Below are 21048 nucleotides of genomic sequence, written 5' to 3'. Positions count from 1 at the left end.
CAAGGAGGGAATCACTATTTATAATCACTGTTACTTAGTATTTAGAACTTAATCAAAATTAGGCTAAGGGTTTGTATGTCATAGAAACATATTAATTTATGAAATAAAACATTATGTCTATACAGTCATAGGTTTTATGTCTATATAGTTATGTTTATATTTCCATTACCATGTCCATAGCTTTGGGTATGCAGTTACTGAGTCCTCGCTCTTGTACTCTTTGGATTTAATAGCCACATATTAAGGATACCATGCACCTTTTGTTCCTTTGGTCTTGACTTGTCTCACTCAACATGATTCGCTCTAGATTCATCCACTTCCCTGCGAATGCTATTATTTTAGCTTGTCTGTTGGCTATGTAGAATTCCATTGTGTATATATACCACATTTTCTTTTTTTTTTTTTTTGCCAGTCCTGGGCTTGAGCTCAGGGCCTGAGCACTGTCCTTGGACTTTCTCAAGGCTAGAGCTCTACCACTTGAGCCTTAGCACCACTTCTGGCTTTTTTTTTCTATGTATGTGGTACCAAGAAATCGAACCCGGGTCTTGGTGCATGCTAGGCAAGCACTCTACCACTAGGCCAAACTCCCAGCCCCTATACCACATTTTCTGTATCCATTCATCTGCAGTAGGGCATCTGGATTGTTTCCATCACCTGGCTATTGTGAATAGTGCAGAGATGAACATAGCTGGGCAGGTGTCCTTATAATATCCTGGGTCATGATGTTCAGGATAGATGCCCAGAACTGGTATGGCGGGATCGTAGGGAAGGTCTATTTTCAGTTCTTCAAGAAACCTCCACACTGCTTTCCAGAGTGGCTGAACTAGTCTACATTCCCACCAGCAGTGTAGTAGGGTTCCTTTTTCTCCACAACCCCGCCAGCAACTGTCATTGTCTGAGTTCAAAATCTTGGCCATTCTTGTTGGGGTAAGGTGGTATCTTAGGGTTGATTTTATTTGCATTTCCATTATGACCATAGATGATGAACATTTTCTCATATGCTTTTCTACCATTTTAATCTCTTCTAATAAGTCTCTGTTTAGTTCCCTTGCCCATTTAGTGAATGGTTTATTGGGTTTGGGGGGGATTAGTTTCTTGAGTTCCCTGTAGATATTGGATATTAAGCATTTGTCAGATGTATTGTTGGTGAATATCTTTTCCCAGTTGGTTGGCAGTCTCTCTACTTTTGTGACTATGTTTTTATCTGTACAAAAACTTTTTATTTTTAGGTAGTCCCATTTATCGAGTCTCTCTCCAATCTGTTGTGACCCTGGGATTCTGTTCAGGAATCTTTTGCCTGTGCCTATGAGTTCCAGTGTCTCTCCTACTTTATCATGTAGAAGTTTCACTGTTTCCAGTCTGACATTGAGGTCTTTGGTCCACTTTGAGTTAATGTTTGTGCATAGCGAAAGGCTAGGGTCAATTTTTAGTTTTCTGCATGTGGCTGCCCAGTTTTGCCGGCACCAATAATTGAATAGACTGTATTTGTTCCACTGTATTTCTTTGGCTCCTTTGTCAAATACAGGTTGACTATAGGTATGTGGTTGTATTTCTGGGTCTTCTATTCTGTTCCACTGATCTTCTGGTCTTTTTTGTGCCAATATCTAGCAGTTATTGTTATTATGGCTCTGTAGTAGAGTTTGAAGTCTGGTATTGTAATACCACCAGCATTGCTCTTTTTGCCTAGAATTGTTTTGGCTATTCTAGGTCTTTTCTTGTTCCATATGAATCTTTGGATTATATCTTCAATTTCCGTAAAGAATGTCTTTGAGATTTTGATGGGGATTGCATTGAATTTGTATATCAATTTTGGCAGTATAGCAATTTTCACTATGTTGGTTCTCCCTAGCCTTGAGCATGGGATGTCCTTCCATTTCCTAGTGTCCTCTTTAATTTCTTTCGTTAGGCTTTTATAGTTTTCATTGAATAATTCCTTTACATCTTTGGTTAAGTATATTCCTAAATATTTTATTCTTTTGGGGGCTATTGCGAATGGATCATTTTCTTGATTTGGCCTTCTGTTTGTGTATTGTTGGTGTACAAGAAGGCTACTGACTTCTGAAGGTTAATTTTGTATCCTGCCACTTTGCTAAAGTAGTTTATTAATTCTAAAAGTATGGGAGTGGAGTTTGTTGGGTCACTCAAGTAGAGGATCATGTCATCTGTGAATAGGGATAGTTTAATTTCTTCTTTCCCTATGTGGATCCCTTTGATGTCCTTTTCTTGCCTTATTGCTCTGGCTAAGGGTTCCAGCACTATATTGAAGAGAAGTGGAGAGAGTGGACATCCCTGTCTAGTTCCTGACTTTACGGTGAATGGTTCCAGTCTTTCACCATTTAGTATAATACTGGCTGTAGGTTTTTCATATATGGCTTGCACTATTTTGAGGAATGTACCTCTTATTCCTATTTTTTTCTAGTGCTTTCAACATGAATGGATGTAGTATTTTGTCAAATGCCTTCTCCGCATCCAGAGAAATTATCATATGATTCTTATCCTTAGCTCTATTGATGTGATGTATTACATTGATTGATTTGCGAATGTTAAACCAGCCTTGCATCTGTGGGATGAAGCCTACTTGATCATAGTGTATGATTTTTTTAATTTGTTTCTGGATTCTGTTGGCTAATATTTTATTGAGGAGTTTTGTGTCTGTGTTCATTAGAGAGATAGGTCTGTAGTTTTCTTTTTTTGTTGGGTCTTTCCCTGCTTTGGGGATGAGAGTAATATTAGCTTCATAAAATGAGTTTGGTATTGCTCCTTCTGTTTCAATTTCTCAGAAGAGTTTCAAGAGTATAGGTATTATTTCATCTTTAAATGTCTTGTAGAATTCCACAGTGAAACCGTCTGGACCTGGGCTCTTTTTGGTTGGCATTTCCCTGATTGCTTCCACAATTTCATTGTAAGAGATTGGTTTCTTCAGTTTGTTTACCTCTTCCTTGTTCAGTGTGGGTAGCCTGTAATTATTTAAGAAATCATCCATTTCTACTAGATTTTCTTATTTCTTTGAATATAGTCCCTGGTAGTACCTATTCATTATGGACTGAATTTCTTGTGAATCAGTTATGATTGTTACCTTTGGGTCTCTAATCTTGTTTATTTGAGTCTCTCCTTTCCTTTTTTTTTTGATTAATCTTGCCAGGGGTCTGTCTATTTTGTTGACTCTTTCAAAGAACCAACTTTTTGATTTATCAATTTTGTGTATAGTAGATCTGATTTCAATCTCTGATATTTCTGATTTTATTTTTGTTATTTCTGTTCTTCTAGTTGTTTTAGAATTAACTTTTTCTTGCTCCTCCAGGTGTTTCAGGTTTTTTTTTAGGGTATTTACATGCTCTTCTTCTCTCTTTTTTTTAATATGCGATCCCAGTGCGATAAATTTGCCTCTTAGAACTGCCTTTGCTGTATCCCATAAGTTCTTTGTGATGTTTCTTGATTGTCATTACATTCAAGGAAGTTTTAATTTCATTTCTGTTTTTGTTTTTTTTTTTCCAGTCCTGGGCTTGGGCTCAGGGTTTGAGCACTGTCCCTGGGTTTTCTCAAGGCTAGAGCTCTAACACTTGAGCCACAGCACCACTTCTGGCTTTTTGCTACATATGTGGTACCGAGGAATCGAACCCGGGTCTTCGTGCATGTTAGGCAAGCACTCTACCACTAGGCCAAACTCCCGGCCCCTTAATTGCATTTCTGATCTGATCTGTTACCCAGGAGTTATTCAGAAGTGTGTTGTTCAGCTTCCAAGCGATTGAATGTTTTTTGACTTTGACTGTGTTGTTCAGAATTAGTCTGACTCCATTGTGGTCTGAGAGAATGCATGGAATTATATCAGTCCTCTTGTATCTGCTTAAGTTTTCTGTATGAACTATTATATGATCTCTTTTGGAATGTGTTCCATATGCTGCTGAGAAAAATGTAAAAAGTTTCGCCGTTGGGTGGAAGATTCTGTGTATATCTGTTAAAGCCAGCTGGGCTACGGTGTCGTTTAAGTTGATGGTGTTTTTGCTTAACTTTTGTGGAGTTGACATGTCATTTGTTGAGAGTGGTGTATTGAGGTCTCCCACTATGATTGTGTTTGAGGTTCTGTAATTCTAAGAGAGTTTGTTTGACAAATTTGGGTACTCCCATGTTGGGGGAGTAAAGGTTTATAAGTGTAATATTATGGGCATGGATTGTACCCTTTATTAATATATAATGGCCTTCTCTATCTTTATGTACTGATTTTACTGAGAAGTTAATTTTGTCGGAGATTAAGATAGCTGCTCCTGCTTTTTTTCATGGTACATTGGAATTCTTTGAGAAAGTTGGATGTGAGCTTTATCTGGATTTCTTTTCCAGTTTGAGTCCTTCTCCGTTGCTTCTTGAGATTGTTGTTGTGGATTTCTTAAGGTTTTTGGCTCATGGGACTCCCTAGTTCTCTCTTTTTGTGGGAGAGAGCTAGGCAGCATCCCTATTGTCTCGGCACCATCTTCTGCTCCCCAGTTTACTGTTTTTATATTTTATTTTGTTGGTGGTGGTCATGGGACTTAGACTCTGGGTGTTGTCCCTGAGCTCTTCAGCTCAAGTCTACTGCCCTACCCCTTGATCCTCAGCACCACTTCCTGTTTTCTAGTGGTTAATTGTAGATAAGAGTCTCATGGGTCTTTACTGCCCAGGCTAGCTTTGAACTGCAATCCTGAGATCTTAGCCTCCTGAGTCGCTAAGGATTATAGGTATGAGCCACCACGCCAGGCTAGTTTACTCTTTTTTAAATATTGTTATTATAAAAATGATGTACAAACAGATTACATTTACATAAGTCAGGAAAAGAGTATGTTTCTTTTTGGACAATGTCACCTCTTCCCTCACTCAGTAGTTTACTCTTTTTACAGATGATGAAAAATCAACGAGTACAGTTAATGCGTCAGATGAAAGAGGATGCTGAAAAGTTTAGACACTGGAAGCAACAAAAAGACAAAGAAGTAATCCAGTTAAAGGAGCGTGTAAGTAACTAAAACTTACCAAAGCCTTGTATCTCAAAAAGGTGACATATGATGCCAGGTGGTAGTGGCTCATGACTATAATCCTTGCTACTCAGGAGCTGAGATCTGAAGATTGGAGTGTGAAACCAGCCCAGTCAGGAAAGTCTGTGAGACTCTTATCTCCAATTAAGCAGAAATAGACCTATGGTTCAAGTGGTAGGGTACTAGGCTCCAGCAAAAAAAAAAAAAAACTTCAAGGATAATGCCCCAGTCCTGGGTTCACACTTTAAGGCCAGCAGACACACCACAAGAAAGAGTGAGCCACATAGTTTCAAAATAATAAAAGAGTCAGTTAGAAAAGAAATTTGAAACTGGGCACGGTGGCTCACACCTGTAAATCCTAGCTACTCAGGAGGCTGAGATCTGAGGATCAAGATTCAAAGCCAGTCCCAGCACTAAAGTCCGAGAGACTACTAGAAAACTGGAAGTGGCTCTGTGGCCCAAGGGGTAGGGCAATAGTTTTTAGCTGACCAGCTCAGGGACAATGCCCAGACCCAGAGTTCAAGCCCCATGACTGACCAAAGAAGAAAAAATAAAAAGAAAACCAATTTGAAGCTGAATTGTTACAAATTCAAGAAGTTTGAACTTTAGTTTTTTTGGGGGTTTTTTTTGCCAGTCCTGGGCTTGAGCTCAGGGCTTGAGCACTGTCCTTGGACTTTCTCAAGGCTAGCACTCTACCACTTGAGCCTCAGCACCACTTCCAGCTTTTTGCTATGTATGTGGGGTACCAAGGAATCGAACCTGGGTCTTCGTGTGTGCTAGGCAAGCACTCTACCACTAGGCCAAACTCCTGGTCCGTGAACTTTATTTTGTTAGTAATGTAAAGAGGTTTAAAGTCTTGGCAGAATGACATAAAATGAGTAAATCTAAAAATATATGTCTGAGAGTATTGTGTGAAATAAATTGCAGTATTGGAGACTGGAACACAAGAAGATCTTACATGATCCAGAAAGATTGTAAGGGCTAAAGTAACAATTTTTTTTCGAAAGCTCACTAGGAAAGCAAAAAGAGTTTTGATTTGGAAAAATTTTTAAATTGACTACAATGTAATGTATCGGGTCAAGAGATCAGGAAGAGGAAAAGTACTTTCAGAATGGCAGCATAAAGACCTTCATAGATTTTCTTTATAGAAAAAAAGCCATAACTAGTAAAATTCATAAAACCAACAATAAAGCCTCTGCAAACTATCCTAAGAGCATGCAACCAAAGAAGAAACATTTGTTCAAGAAAAACTACTAAGTCTCAGAACACCAGGAATTTGTGGCATTCAAACTATGATCACTTATTCAAGAAAACTCATTAAATCTCACTAAGAACAGCAAGAATCTATGGCATTTGAGCTATGATCATCTCCCTTCCCTCAACCCTTAGCCTTTTGTCTACTGCTGAGTCTTATTTCCAGTAACTGGTTTCACTATTCCCTCTTGTTCCCCCCAACACCCATTGATCCATGTTTCTAAAGCTCCATCTCAGGCAAGTTAGTTGCTAGCACATCCCTAGGTTCTAAGCAGTAATATCAGAATTCTTACTAGAGCAGAAGCAAGCAGTATATTAGAAGACAAAATTTGGGGAAGTTCAAACATACTGTCAAAAACAACAAAAATTAGGACCAGCAGTTTGGCCTAGTGGTAAAGTGCTTGCCTAGCATGCACAAAGACCCAGGTTCCATTCTTCAATACCATATACATAGAAAAAGCTGGAAGTTGTGCTGTGGTAAAAGAGATAGAGCGCCAGCCCTGAGAAAGCCTAAAGACAGTGCCCAGGGCCTGAGTTCAGTCCCCAGAACTGTCAAAAAATTTCTAAGGGCTGGTGGCACACACCTGTAATCCTAGCTGCGAGGAGGCTAATGTCTGAGGATTCCGTTCAAAGCAAGCCTGGGCACAATATTCCATTTGTGGTAGAGCACTTGCTTGAGCTAAAGAACTCAGGGCCAGTACCCAGGCCCAGAGTTCAAGCTGCATGATCGACCTAAAAAAATTGATCGTAAGTGACTTGAGACTTCTCCAGCAAAATAATAAATCTAATACCAGTAAAACTATCTAGGGCTGTGAATGTGCCTTAGCAGTAGTTCTTACGTAACATGCATGAAGCCCTGGGTTCAACTCCTCAGTACCACAGAAACAGCAAGGCTGTGGCTGAAAATGTGGCTTAGTGGTAGAGTGCTTACCTGGTTTGCATACAGCTCTGGGTTCGGTTCCTCAGTACCACATACACAGAAAAGCCAAAAGTGGTGCTGGGGCTCAAGTAGTATAGTGCTACCTTTGAATAAAAGAAGCTCAGGGACAGTGCCCAGGCCCTGAGTTCAAGCCCCAAGACTGGTTTAAAAAATTCCAAAGATATAATTTATAAAACTACACAAATTTGATTTTAAAAAATACATTAATCTATGTCTCCTAAAAGCTCAGTAAACTACAAAGAGGATAAATGGAAAGAGATTCACACTCAGACACACCACAGTCAAAATATTGAAAGAGAAAACTTGACAGCAAGGTAAAATAATTCAGTGGTACATTGAAGCCCCCAATGAAATTAACAGTCGAAATCACATCAGAAACAAAAGACTAGAAGATAATAAGATAACTTGTTGGAAAAAGCAGATTAAAAAGTAAATTTAGGAGCCCAGGAGCATGGCCTAGTGGTAGAGTGCTTGCCTGGCATGCATGAATACCTGGGTTCAATTCCTCAGTACCCAAGAAAATGCCAGAAGTGGTACTGTAGCTCAAGTAGCGGAGCTCTAGCCTTGAGAAAGCCCAAGGACAGTGCCCAGGCCCTGAGTTTATGCCCCAGGACTGGCTAATGAATTAATGAATGAGTGAATACAGCAGCCAAGCACCAGTAGCTTACTACTATAATCCTAGCTGAGAAGACTGAGATCTGAGTATTACAGTTCAAGACATAAAAGTCTATGAGTGTAGCCAACAGACAAGATAAAATAATGGCATTCGCAGGGCAGTGGATGAATCTAGAGCGAATCATGTTGAGTGAGACAAGTGAAGACCTAAGGAACAAAAGGTGCATGGTATCCTTAATATGTGGCTATGAGATCCAAAGAGTACAAGAGAGAGGACTCAATATTTGCATACCCAATGCTATGGACATGGTAATGGAAATATAAACTTAACTATATAGACATAAAACCTATGACTGTATAGACATAATGTTTTATTTCATAAATTAATGTTTCTATGACATACAAACCCTTAGCCTAATTTTGATTAAGTTCTAAAAACTAAGTCCCAGTGATTGTATATAGAGATTCCCTTCTTGAACACTTGTTTGTTAAACTTGTCATTTGAAGTATGATGTAAAAATCAATGTTAATAAATTCTTTATAAAAAAAGTCTATAAGTGCCAGCCTCCAGTAGCTCACGCCTATAATCCTAGCTATTCAGGAGGCTGAGATCTGAGGACTATGGTTCAAAGTCAGACTGGGCAAAAAAGTAGAGACTCTTATCTCAAATTAGCCACCATAAGACTGAAGTAGTGCTGTGGCTCAAGTGGTAGAGCATTAGCCTTGAGCTGAAGAGCTGAAGGACAGCACCCAGGCTCCAAGTTCAAGCCTCACTCACTGCAAAAAAAATGTTTGTGAGGGCAGGGAGAAGATAAGAGCATGGTATGTCATTTGCAAACAAAGAAAACCACATCAATACAATTGCCTTGAACATGGTGGCAGGCACCTGTGATTCAGTTGAACAAAAAACTACAAATCAAAACCACAATGACATATCACTAGAATGATTACAATTAACAAAGGGAAATGGTAACAAATGTTGGCAAAGATTTTGAGAAATTGGAACCTTCAGACATAACTAGCAAGAGTGTAAAATTGGGCAACTACATTAAAAAAGACTCAGTTAAACGTAATTACCATATGACTTAGAAACTATACTTCCTAGGTTTCTAATGAAAAATTGAAAATATGTCTATAAAAAAACTTGGTACCTGACTGTTCGTAGTATCATTTCTAGTGATAGCCAAAAACGGGGAAACAGGGCTGGGTGTTTGGCCTAGTGGTAGAGTGCTTGCCTAGCATGCACGAAGACCCAGGTTCGATTCCTAGGTACCACATACATAGAAAAAAGCTGGAAGTGGTGCTGAGGCTCAAATGGTAGAGCTTTAGCCTTGAGAAAATCCAAGGACAGGGCTCAGCCCTTGAGCTCAAGCCCAGGACTAGCAAAAAAAAAATGGGGAAACCAATGTTTACTATAAATAAGTAAATAAAATGTGATAATATTCATACAATAAATGTTATTTGAGCCAGAAGATGCAGCACACACCTGCATTCCAGAGGCTACCTGGGGAAGGGGAGAGTGAGAACTGTCTTCAAGCCTTCTGATCCAGTCTCCAGCACCCCCCAGCACCATCACACACATACATATCTCAGTAGACTCAGAACAGGCATTGGTCAATAGCATTCTTGCATGATAAAGACATTTAACAAAATAGGAATATAAAGGAACTTCCTCAACCTAATAAAAAACACGTATGAATAACCCACTGATAACACTTTTACTAAATGCTAAAAAGACAGAAAAATGTCCCCATCAGCTCAATCCTGAACAAAGCAAGAATGTCTGGTCTCAAATCTTCTATTTCAGCATTTCCCTGGTGGGTTCTAGCCAGTAAAGTTATCTTTTTGCAGGTGAAGTAACCACATATACAGAAAATCCTAGAGATTCCACTAAGAACTTTATACCATGTACAAACTTTAAAGTTGTAAATCCCTTAGAAGAAACCATTATGTGCTAATATTTCTGACTTTGGCTTGAGTAATGTTTTGTTTTATGAATGATACCTGGTGTACAGACATGTGAGGTGAAATTAAAAGATTATACACTGTCAATATCATAAATGTAAATAGCCAATCCATAGAATGATATATGTTCACAAACCATATGGCTGATTCAGGCCTTATATGGAAACTATATCAAGAACTCTTACAACTCAGTAATAAAGATAACACAGATTTTAAACAACTAAATCAATAAGCATACAAAAGGTGCTTGATGTCATTTGTGTCAGGAAATATAAATGAAATCCACAGTGAGATTCTACTTCATACCCACTGAGATGAATCTATCCAGAAAGCTATATTAAGTATGAATATTAAGCAAGAATGTGGAGAAACTGGAAGCATCATATGTTGATAATGGAACAGGAAAATGGTGCAACTGCTTTGGCAGTTTAGCAGTTCTGTAGAAGGTTAAGTAAATATAGACATGCAATGTGACCCAATACTCACGTTATTATTAGATCTATCTATCCAAGTGTTACAAAAACGTGTCCATACAAATAAACTGTATGGAGATCTTCATACAATGAAGTTCATAATAGATCCATAGTGGGAACAACTTAGACATCTCTAATTGCACAGACAAAATGAATATCCATTTAATTTTAAGTATTGAGACATTCTGCAACATGAACTTTGAAAACATGTTAAGTTTAAAAAAAGCCAGTCACAAGCGATGACATATTATTTCATTTGAAGCAAATGTTCAGAATTGCCAAAACTGGAAAGGTAAGTGGTTGCCTAGAGCTTTGAAGAACAGTGAAAGGTTTTTAAGGTCCTAGTAAAGGTAATGAGATTTGTTTGTGGTAATAACATGTTCTAAAATTGAACAAGGTGTTGGTTATATCAAATAATAACATGATGAAATCAATTGACTCATACCTGACAGAAGTGAATTGTATCATATGTGAGTTACATCTCAACAAAAGTTAAGAAAAAGGTAGAAAGGAAGTACGTTTGTATGCTACTAAGTTTACAGGAATGTATTAAACTATAAGAATGTGTATACTCCACATTGAAACAGATTCTTCTCATTTGTTCACTTACATATTCACACTGACTAAAAGCAATTGGCATATAGTCAATAATAATGTTTGATTATTTTAATGAGAATAAATGCAAAACCTGCCTTTCAAAAATTCAAGACCGGAGAATACCAAAAATTACTCCAGATTTTTGAGTGACTAGAAGCCAGAGGCTACACGAAGATTTAAGTGTTGAATTTGATTCTGAGACACTAAAATTGAGGATATATATAGGAAGAGAAAACAAAGAAGAGAATTTTTTTCATGTATAATAAATGAAGACAATGAAATTTGTAAGATGGAAAAAAATTAGGATGCAGTGGAAAAGTTACTGGAAATACCAAGGATACTTGAGGGAGGAGGAAAGGGAGTCAAAGACTGGATAAAGACAAAATTTAATGAGGAAAGAGTTCAGGACAGTGGTATTATGGAATGAAGAATGACAAATTTTAAGAATTTGGGTGATGAACAGTGTTGAGTTTTCTCTTATCATACGAGTTGTTTAGTTCCCTGGCTGTATTTTTTAAGTCCTTTGACTTCTCAACAAACATTATGTTGTATTACATTTACATGATATTTTATTGTAATTGTATATTATGTGTGTTTTCCTGTAAGAGTACTTAGTATGTTGCAATATTATGTACATCTTAGAAACCTAGTACAGTGTGTAACTATTTGTGGGCTGAATGAAATGAAGTGTTCTTTGTGGTTGCTGACTGTGCCATCAGATTGAATAAGGAACAAGGGGAAACCAGGAGTTTGATGGACTAATAAGATAGGGAAATTACCAAAATATCAAAGCAAGCTAAGCATGCTCTTGCATTCGCCATCTGGACTATCACAGTTTAAAGGGAGGAAGGGTTACAAGTATTGGTTGGGTTTTTCTCATTCCTATGCTAGTACCAGGGAAAGATATAAAAACTATGCTATCGTTAGTGGTTTAAGTAAAAATGTCTGCTCAGCTGAAGTGGATTAACCATTGTTAATCTCTGTACAAAGAGAATATATTCAGTTAATACCTGGATTTGTTCAGAATGAAAAAGCCTCTTTATTTGTAGTTTTAGAAATGATTGGCTCTAAGATGGGCTTTCACCTTTTCCCAACCATTTTGTTTTGTGATTAATGTGCCAATAGAGGCCGAGGAGAAGGAGAAAAAGTATATGTTGATCAGGAGACCTGGGTTCCAGCTCTGTCAATAGATACCTATATGGAAGAGACTTAATTAGATTATGTTGATAAAATTTCTTCCAGATTTTGCTTTCTGATATTTTCTTTTCTTTCTGGTGATAGTAGGTATTGAAGGCAGGGCCTCTCAATTGCTAAGCAAGAGATCTACTGCTGTAGCCATGACCCAGGTTCCTTGGTTTCCCCTAGCTGCTTTACAGGTAGAATCTCCCACTTCTGTCTACGTGAGCCTTGAACTCAGTCTTTCTACCTCTTGTCTCCTAAGTAACTGGGACTACAGGTTTTTATTTCAGCTAGCTGAACAGCATTAACATGTAACTTCTTTTGTTCTCAGGACCGGAAGAGGCAATACGAGCTGCTCAAACTGGAAAGAAATTTTCAAAAACAGTCCAATGTACTTAGACGTAAAACTGAGGAGGTGGGTAAGAAAATCCAGTCTGCTAGACCAAATCATCTTCATCTTCAAGCTTAGAGGATGACAAAATTAAAGCACTTAAAAGAACCATTGTTCTAAGGAAACTAGGGGCATCAAACTTGACCAGTAATTCTTAAATCTTATTTTGTTCAAGTTACAAACTGTGAATAGATGATACCCAAATGGAAATCTACAATTTTCAATTCTGTATTTTTTCCCTGATTAGACTTCTTTCCAAATATTACACTGTAATGTTGATGTGACATTTCCGGGCATTTTCTAACTCCTTGAAATAAAATAGACATTCCCCTATCCTCTCCAACATTAGCTACTTGTCAATTAAATTATGCCTTTGGAGATTTATAATCTTAGAGGTCACACTTGAAAATTTTTTTCTTTACTAATATGCTGAATCAGAACATTCCTCTTATTACCCATCAGTCAGCACTAACCATGTGCCACTTTGATTTAGGCAGCAGCTGCCAACAAGCGTCTCAAGGATGCTCTTCTGAAGCAACAGGAAGCCGCAGATAAACGAAAGGAGACTCAGAGCCGTGGAATGGAAGGCACTGCAGCTCGAATAAAGGTACAGACAGCACAAGCTTGGAGTACACTGGGAATAAGAAAACAAAGAGAAATGGTTTGCTTTGAGCTTAAAAAGAAACACTACAGAATTTGAAGTTCTACCTGAAAGTTTTATATCCTTTAAAGATAAAAATATTAGCCCTTATTGAGGTTTAGTTTCTTTTCTAACAGTTTTCTGGCGATATGATTGCTGATCAATAAATTGTAAGCATGTCAGGTGTACAGTATGATGAATTTTAACACTTGTACATATATATCATAATTAAGATATTTACAATGTCCATCATTGCCCAACACTTGCATTTTTGTTTTTTTCTTTTTTTTTCTGTTTTAGTTGGTCATGGAGCTTGAACTCTGAGCTTGGGCACTGTCCTTGAGGTCTTTAGCTCAAGGCTAGTGCTCTACTACTTGAGCCACAACTCCATTTCTGGTTTTCTGATAGTCATTTAGAGAAAAGAGTCTCACGGTCTTTAGTGCCCAGGTTGGCTTTGAACCATGATCCTCAGATCTCAGCCTCCTAAGTAGCTGGGATTACAGGTGTGAGCCACCAGCTTCCAATACTAGCTTTGTAATCACTTTCTCTCACCTAATCGTCTCTCTACATTACTGCCAATAGTTGCCTGGAATTCCAATTAAGATGCTTTCTGGAAGGGTATAGTAGCACAGATCTAAAATTTTAGCAGCACTTAGAAGGCTAACACAGGAAGATGGTGAGTTCAGGGCCAATTTGGCCTAAGTAAAGAGTCCAAGGCCAGGAGGCATTGGTGGCTGAGGTTTGGAATCCTAGCTACTCAGAAGGTTGACATCTGAAAATCAAAGTTTGAAGCTAGCCCAAGCAAGAAAGTTCATGAGACCCTTATCTCCAATTAACAACCAGAAAACCAGAAATAGTACTGTAGCTCAAAGTGGTAGAGTACTAACTTTGAGCAAAAATGTTCAGGAACAGCACCTACGTCCTGAGTTCAAGCTCCAGGAAAAGTACATAACACAATCTAAGGCCAGCCTGAACTACGTGTCTCAAAAAATATCCCTATAGATTTTTTATCTTCTAGAATTTTATGAAAATGATTTTTCCTGGCTTTTTTCTTTCCTTTTTTTTGCCAGTTGTGTGGATTGGACTCATGGTTTGGGCACTGTTCCTGAGCCCCTTTGTGCTCAAGACTGGCACTCTACCACTTGAGCCACAGCACCAATTCCATCTTTTTTTCTGACTAGTTTATTGGAGGTAAGAGTCTCACAGACTTTTTTGCCTGGGCTGGCTTGCAATGCAGCTAACATTACATGCACAAACCACCAGCACTCAGCTTTCTGACTTGTTTTATTCGCCATAATTATTCTGAGGTTCAACCATATGGTTACAAGTGTCTAATACATCTATGTTTGTGTGCATGCCAGAACTTTTGCTTGAACTTAGGGCCTCAAGCTCTTGTTTTGCATTTTCACTCAAAACTGATGCTCAAGCACTTGAGTCACATCTCTACTTTTACATTTTTGCTAGTTAGAGATAAGTGTCTTGTGAACTTTCCTATACAGATTATCCTCAAACTCAGGATGTGCCTGTCAGCCTCTTCTGAGTGCTGAGATTACAAGCATGCATCATCATGCCCAACTTAATATCTGTGTTTCTCATTGTAACATAGCCCCTCCAAGCTTTCTTTGGACTACTTTTTTTTTTTGGCCAGTCATGAACAAGGGCCTGAGCACTGTTCTTGGACTTTTTTCAAGGATAGAGCTCTACCACTTGAGCCACAGCACAACTTCCAGCTTTTTTCTATGTATGTGGTAACGAGGAATTGAACCTGGGCCTTCGAGCATGCTAGGCAAGCACTCTACCACTAGACCAAACTCCCTGCCCCTGTAATTTTTTCATCTTCTCTCCCTTTTATGTATTTATTAGCATATATTGTGCATACTAAGAGAATTCATTATATTTAATTATATTCATCCTATATATGACTCTTTTTTATCTTCCCCTCTTCCCTACATTTTTGTTTTCCCTATTTCCAGCTCCCTTGTGATCCCCCTTTTACTTTCATGACCTTGGTTTGTTTTGACTTGCCATGGCTTCCTCAAATAAGAGAAAAAAAATCATATCATAATACTGTCTTTGTGGGATTGACTTACCTCACTTAATATGAGATCTCCAATTCCATCCATTTCCAGTAAACAACATAATTTCATTCTTCTTAATAACTAAATAAAAAATCAAGTGTATATACCCACATTTTTCTTTTACCTATTTATCCACTGTTGGGCACCTAAGCAGATTCCATAATTTGGCTATTGTGAATAGTGTTGTTATAAACACAGGTAATTCCATACTATGCTATCTTTCACTCTTTTGGATAGTGGACCAGAAATGGTAGAGTAACTCTTGTAGAACTTGTAATTTTAATATTTTTGAGGACCCCCATACTGTTTTCCATAGTGGCTACATTACACTTTCACCAGATTAAGAGCTCCCTTCTATTCACCGTCTTCACCAGCTATTCTGACTAGAGTGAGATGGACCCTCAGTGTAGTTTTTATTTGTGTTTCCCTGATGAGTGAGGATGCTGAAGAATTTTGATATATTTATTGGCCATTTGTGCTTCTTTATTTGAAGCCTATCTATTCAGTTCACTTGCCCATTTATTGAGCTTTTAGATATTCAGAATAGTCATCTTGTTAAATGAATTATCTCTTGCAAGGATCTTTTTTTCGTATCCTGCCAGCTGTCCCTGCACTCATTTGATTGTTTCTCTTATGCAGAAGCTTTTAATGTGATAGGAAGCCATTTCTCCATTCTCACTCTTGTTTCCTGGGCTGTTAGGGTCCTATTTGGAAAGTGCTTCTCAATGTTCAAGCAAGATTGGATAGTGAAAAACATTCACCCATATTCAGAGAACTGCACATGATCCCCCAGCACCAGTCAGAGAAAAATACACCACCTGAAATGTCTTATAGTTACTACTGTGCATGATGCTACTATAGATGAGATGAGCAAGACTAGTCAAGGAGCTGCTGTGGCCTACAGGGTTGCACACATTTTAGAAACTTCCCTTCTCTTAGTGTCAATAGCCACTACCGGATGCAAGGAGCTTTGCAGCCTATAGACTGTGGACACATTTGCACTCTCTCTGCAGCCCCCCAACCAATGTGTCCCACAGAAGCAGCTTGAATACTTGCCTTGGAGAAAGCAGAGCAAATGGTTTTCTGTACTAAAGGGAGAGAAAGGAACAAATGAGGCACTCTGCCTGCTAGTATTGTAGCTTTCAGGACCTACCCAGCACTAAATGGGCATGTAGGAGGGACTTGGCTTTAGAAACTGAATAGTCCATAGCTCTGTTGGGCTCAGCTGTCTTGGTTCTGTCTAGCAATACAGCATACATCCAGAAAGCAGCATCCAGAAGCCAAACAATCTGCCTTTCATGTACCCAAAGTTGTTTCTATAGCAATCATCCTTGGATGATTGGACTCCCTCCTTGCCACTGACAGTAGGGCCACTGAGCACTTCACCCCTCATTGCCTAAACTCCATAACTGCTTAATCTTCTCAGAGCATCCCTATCGGATCACCCATCCCTGTGATCACCTCCCATGCTATCCTCCATCCAGACACTGTGGCAAGGTATACCCAGGTTCCCTTAACTACTTGGTTCTTTTTGGAGGGTTACCAGAGTCACTCATTCTCAAACAATAAGCCCCCTTTCAATGTAGTACCTAGCTATAACTCTGACTATCGGAATGGGAAAAAATAGATTTCCTCTCTAATGTTACCTTGTCACATGGAACTCCAAAAAAGCTACACTGGGTCTAAGGCTTGTCGTGAAGCTAGTTCTGCCTGTCTGTTGTCACCAGTATTAGAGCTAAAGACTGTTTCCTACTTTCTGGATCACTTTTCTGGTGTTCCATGTTTTTCAATCATCTTCCTACCTTTGCTACAATTCACAATGTTCTTTTCTCTGTCTCTTTGGAATATAGTCTCTCTTTGTGACCCTGACTCTTAGTCATGGCATTTCATGTAAAAAGCCTCAAGGGCCAGGAGTGAAGATTAGTGGTAGAGCGTTTACCTAATATGAATGAAGCCCTGGGTTCAACTCTGTAGTACCACATACACAGAAAAACCTGGAAATGGTGCTGTGGCTCAAGTGGTAAAAGTTCTAGCCTTGGGCAAAAAGATAGTAAGGACAGTATTCAGGCCCTGAATTTAAGACTGGCAAAAAAAACCCTTCAAATCCTCCATCTTGCCTTGCCCTTCTGACCTTTCTAATGTTAACTCATTTGTGCCTTCATTTTTTCATATATTTTTAATAGAAGGGTTACATTATATTCACCAGAGAGAAAGTGCATTACTTCACAAACATTGATAGCCTTTCTCAAGTCTTGGTCCCCATTTCCCTCCCCCCACCCCCACCCCTCATCTTGTTTTCCCCCCTTCCCTATCCTATTTCAAATAACCAAATAAACCTATATATAATATATCAGATAACAAGGTGAAATACTATAACAATAGTTAATAATGTAACGAAGGGACAGCAAAAGAGGTGAGAGATAACAGTAAATTAAGGACAACAATCACTCATTATATGGCTTTTATATCTATATCCTGGAGGTCCTTTCATTTAGCATCATACTATATGGCCTTATGTATCTATTGTAAATCTCTGCTGGAAGGGCCCAAGGTTTCTACTGATTATGACAAATGAGGGAACTTACATTCCTTTCAGTTTGGCTTACTTCACTTAATATGATATTTTTCTAAGTCTTTCCATTTCCTTATTAATGGGGAAATGTCGTTCTTTCTGACAGCAGCATAGAATTTCATTCTGTATAAATACATCTTGTTGATACACTCATCAACTGGGGGGCATCTGGGTTGGTTCCATATCTTTGCTATGGTAAATAGTGCTGCAATGAACATCGTTGTTCTAGTGGATTTAGTATGTCCTTGTTTCTGGACAATTGGTAAATGCCAAGTAGTGGAATTGCTGGATCATAGGGGAGCTCTATGTTTAGTCTTCTGAGGAACTGCCATACTGCTTTCCATAGTGGTTGAATGAGCTTGCACTCCCACCAACAGTGTAGCAGTGATCCCTCCTGGCCACATCCCCGCCAGCATCTGTTATTATTCGTTTTCCTGATCCTGGCCATTCTAACTGGAGTGAGGTGGAATCTTAGAGTTGTTTTGATTTGCATTTCTTTTATGGCCAGAGATGTTGAGCATTTCTTCATGTGTCTATAGGCCATTCTTATTTCTTCTTCAGAGAAGACTCTAAGTCTTTGGCCCATTTTTTAATGGGATGGTTGTTACTTTGGAGAATAGTTTGGGAGTGATTCAATTTTTTGAGCTGTTGAGATATTTTATATATAAGGACTTTGTCTGTTGTATGGTTAGTGAAGATCTTCTCCCACTCTGTAGGCTTTCTAGTTAGTTTGCTAGCTATGTCCTTTGCCATACAGAAGCTCTGCAGTTTAATGCAGTCCCACTTATCCAGCCTTTCTCTGATTTATTGTGTTTCTGGGTCCTTATTAAGAAAGTTTCAACTTGTGCCAAGGAGACCTAATGTATCTCCTATTCCTTCTTATAAAGTTTTCAGTGTATCTGCTTTTACCTCCAGGTCTTTGATCCATTTGGAGTTAATCCTGCTGCAGGGTGACAAAGAAGGATCCAACTTTAGTTGTCTGCAGGTGCTTATCCAGTTCTGCTAGCAACACTTATTGAAGAGGCTGTCTTTCTTCCATTCTATTTTTTGGCTCCCTTGTCAAAGATTAGGTGGCCATAGGTCTGTGGGTTAATATCTGGGTCCTCAGTTCTATTCCATTGGTCCTCAGGCCTCTTCTTGTGCCAGTACCAAGATGTTTTGGTCATTATAGCTCTGTAATGGAATCTAAAGTTTGGTATTGAAATTGCTTCTGCGCTGTTCTTTCTGCTGAGAATTGTTTTTGCTATTCGGGGTCTTTTATTATTCCATATGAAATTTTAGATTGCCTCTTCTATTTCTTTAAAGAATGACATTGGGAAAATGCCAAGTAGTGGAATTGCTGGGTCATAGGGGAGTTCTATGACAGGAGCTCCAGGATATAGAAACAAAAGCCATATAATGAGTGATTGTTGTCCTTAATGTACTATGTTATCTCTCATCTCTTTTGCTGTCCCTTTGTTATCCCATATTGTTACAGTATTTCATCTTGTTATATGATATATTTTATATATGCGTTTTTGATTATTTGAAATTGGATAGGGAAGGGGGAAAACAAGATGAAGGGTGGGGTGGGGGGAGGGAAATAGGGATCAAGACATGAGAAATGGTATCAATGTTTGTGAAGTAATGCACCTTCTATCTGGTGAATATACCCTGCTACCTTGCCAAAATTTTGAATCAGCTCAAGCAGCTTGAGAGTGGAGTCTACAGGGTTCTTTAAATACAGAATCCTGTCATCTACAAAGAGGGAAAGTTTCACTTCCTCTTTCCCTATTTAGATCCCCCTTATGCTTGTTTCTTGCCTTATTGCTCTGGCTAGGAATTCTAATATTGTGTTAAAGAGGAGTGGAGAGAGTGGCCATCCTTGTGTCGTTCCTGATTTTAAAGGAAATGGCTTTAGCTTTTCGCCATTAAATATAATGCTAGCTGTGAATTTGTCAAACACAGCCTTTATTATAATGGCGAATGTTCCATGGATTCCTAGTTTATCCAGAGCTTTTAAAATAAAGGGGTGTTGGATCTTTTCAAATTTGTGCCTTCATTTTTAAGCATTATTTGTTTTGATTTTTTGTGTGTACGTGTGTGTGTATAAAAAAAACAAATTTGTCATAATCAGTAGAAACCTTGGGCTCTACTAGCAGAGATCTGCAATAGAGCAAAACCTTGATACATAAGGCCATATAGTATGAAGGTATTTGAAAAGACCTCCAGGATATTGAAACAAAAGCCATATAATGAATGATTGTTGTCCTTAATGTACTAGGTTATCTCTCATCTCTTTTGCTGTCCCTTGGTTATCTCATATTGTTACAGTATCTCACTTTGTTATCTGATATATTGGATTTATTTGTATTTGGTTATTTGAAATTGGATAGGGAAGGGGGGAAAACCAAGATGGGGGAGGGGGGATAGGGGAGGGTAATGGGGACCAAGACATATGAAAGGGTATCAATATATGTGAATTAATGCACCTTCTGTCTGGCAAATATCATATAACCCTTTTATTAATTACAATAAAAAATATTTAAAAAACCAAAGGTAGAATCCTCAAGACACGGTCTCCAAAATAATCAGCAAAAAGCTGGGCAGGAGGTGTGGTTCTACCACTCGAGTGGTAGAGTGCTAACTGAGCAAGCAGAAGGACCTGAGTTCAAATTACAATACTGCCAAAAATGGGGATAGGGGAAGTAGAGCAATGGCTGAAGTGATAGAGCATCAGCCATTAGCATGACAGCTATGCAAGAGCACATGGTCCTGAGTTCAGGCTCCAATACCAGCACAATAAAACTGGATATCTAGATTTGGATATGATGGTACACACCTGTAATCCCAGCTTCTTGGTAGTTAGAGAAAGGAAAATTGACTTTCCAGGCCAACCTAGGCAAAAGCAAGACTCTAATGCCAAACAAAACTATGAGGGGTGGGACCTTCTTATAATCACAGCTACTCTAGAGACAGAGGTAAGAGTATCAGGATTCAAGGCTGGCTTGGGCAAAAAGCAGGAGAACCTGTCTGAAACACTAAAAACAACAGCCCTGGGGTGTGGCTCAGGTGGTAGAGCCAAATCCACACTTCAACCCGGGACCACTAAAAAAATGGTTATCTTTAAGTAAATAGACTAGATAATAGAAGTATTTAAGGCAAAAAAATGTTAAGGGGGGAAAAGGAGAGAGGGAAGACAGTCCACTTAGAAATAGTAAGTATCTGGGGAAAGATTGTCTGTATAAAACCTCTTTCTTGTGACCTTAAGGGGTATTGCTGATAAAGGCTCAAGAGGTTCTGTCATTTTCAGTGAGTATAGATACAAATGCCCTACTTCTAGTTACTTGGGCTCTGGTCCAAAA

At 38.6% G+C, this 21048-nt stretch overlaps 1 protein-coding gene across 1 annotated transcript in view; it reads left to right on the top strand.

The window, feature by feature from the left end:
• The window catches only part of Kif4a (kinesin family member 4A), a 112856-nt gene that overhangs the window by 65831 nt on the left and 25977 nt on the right, over nucleotides 1–21048 (top strand). Inside the window, exons 18-20 of the mRNA XM_090325989.1 lie at nucleotides 4869–4979; nucleotides 12355–12438; nucleotides 12908–13021. Of these exons, the coding sequence (XP_090182115.1) occupies nucleotides 4869–4979; nucleotides 12355–12438; nucleotides 12908–13021 (309 nt within the window). The remainder of the gene's footprint in view (nucleotides 1–4868; nucleotides 4980–12354; nucleotides 12439–12907; nucleotides 13022–21048) is intronic.

This window comes from Megascapheus bottae, chromosome X, assembly GCF_031878675.1.
Source record: "Megascapheus bottae isolate mThoBot1 chromosome X, mThoBot2.hap1, whole genome shotgun sequence".
Taxonomy (NCBI): domain Eukaryota; kingdom Metazoa; phylum Chordata; class Mammalia; order Rodentia; family Geomyidae; genus Megascapheus; species Megascapheus bottae.
Note: the sequence above shows the minus strand (reverse complement) of the source record. Positions and strands in the feature narration are given on the sequence as shown.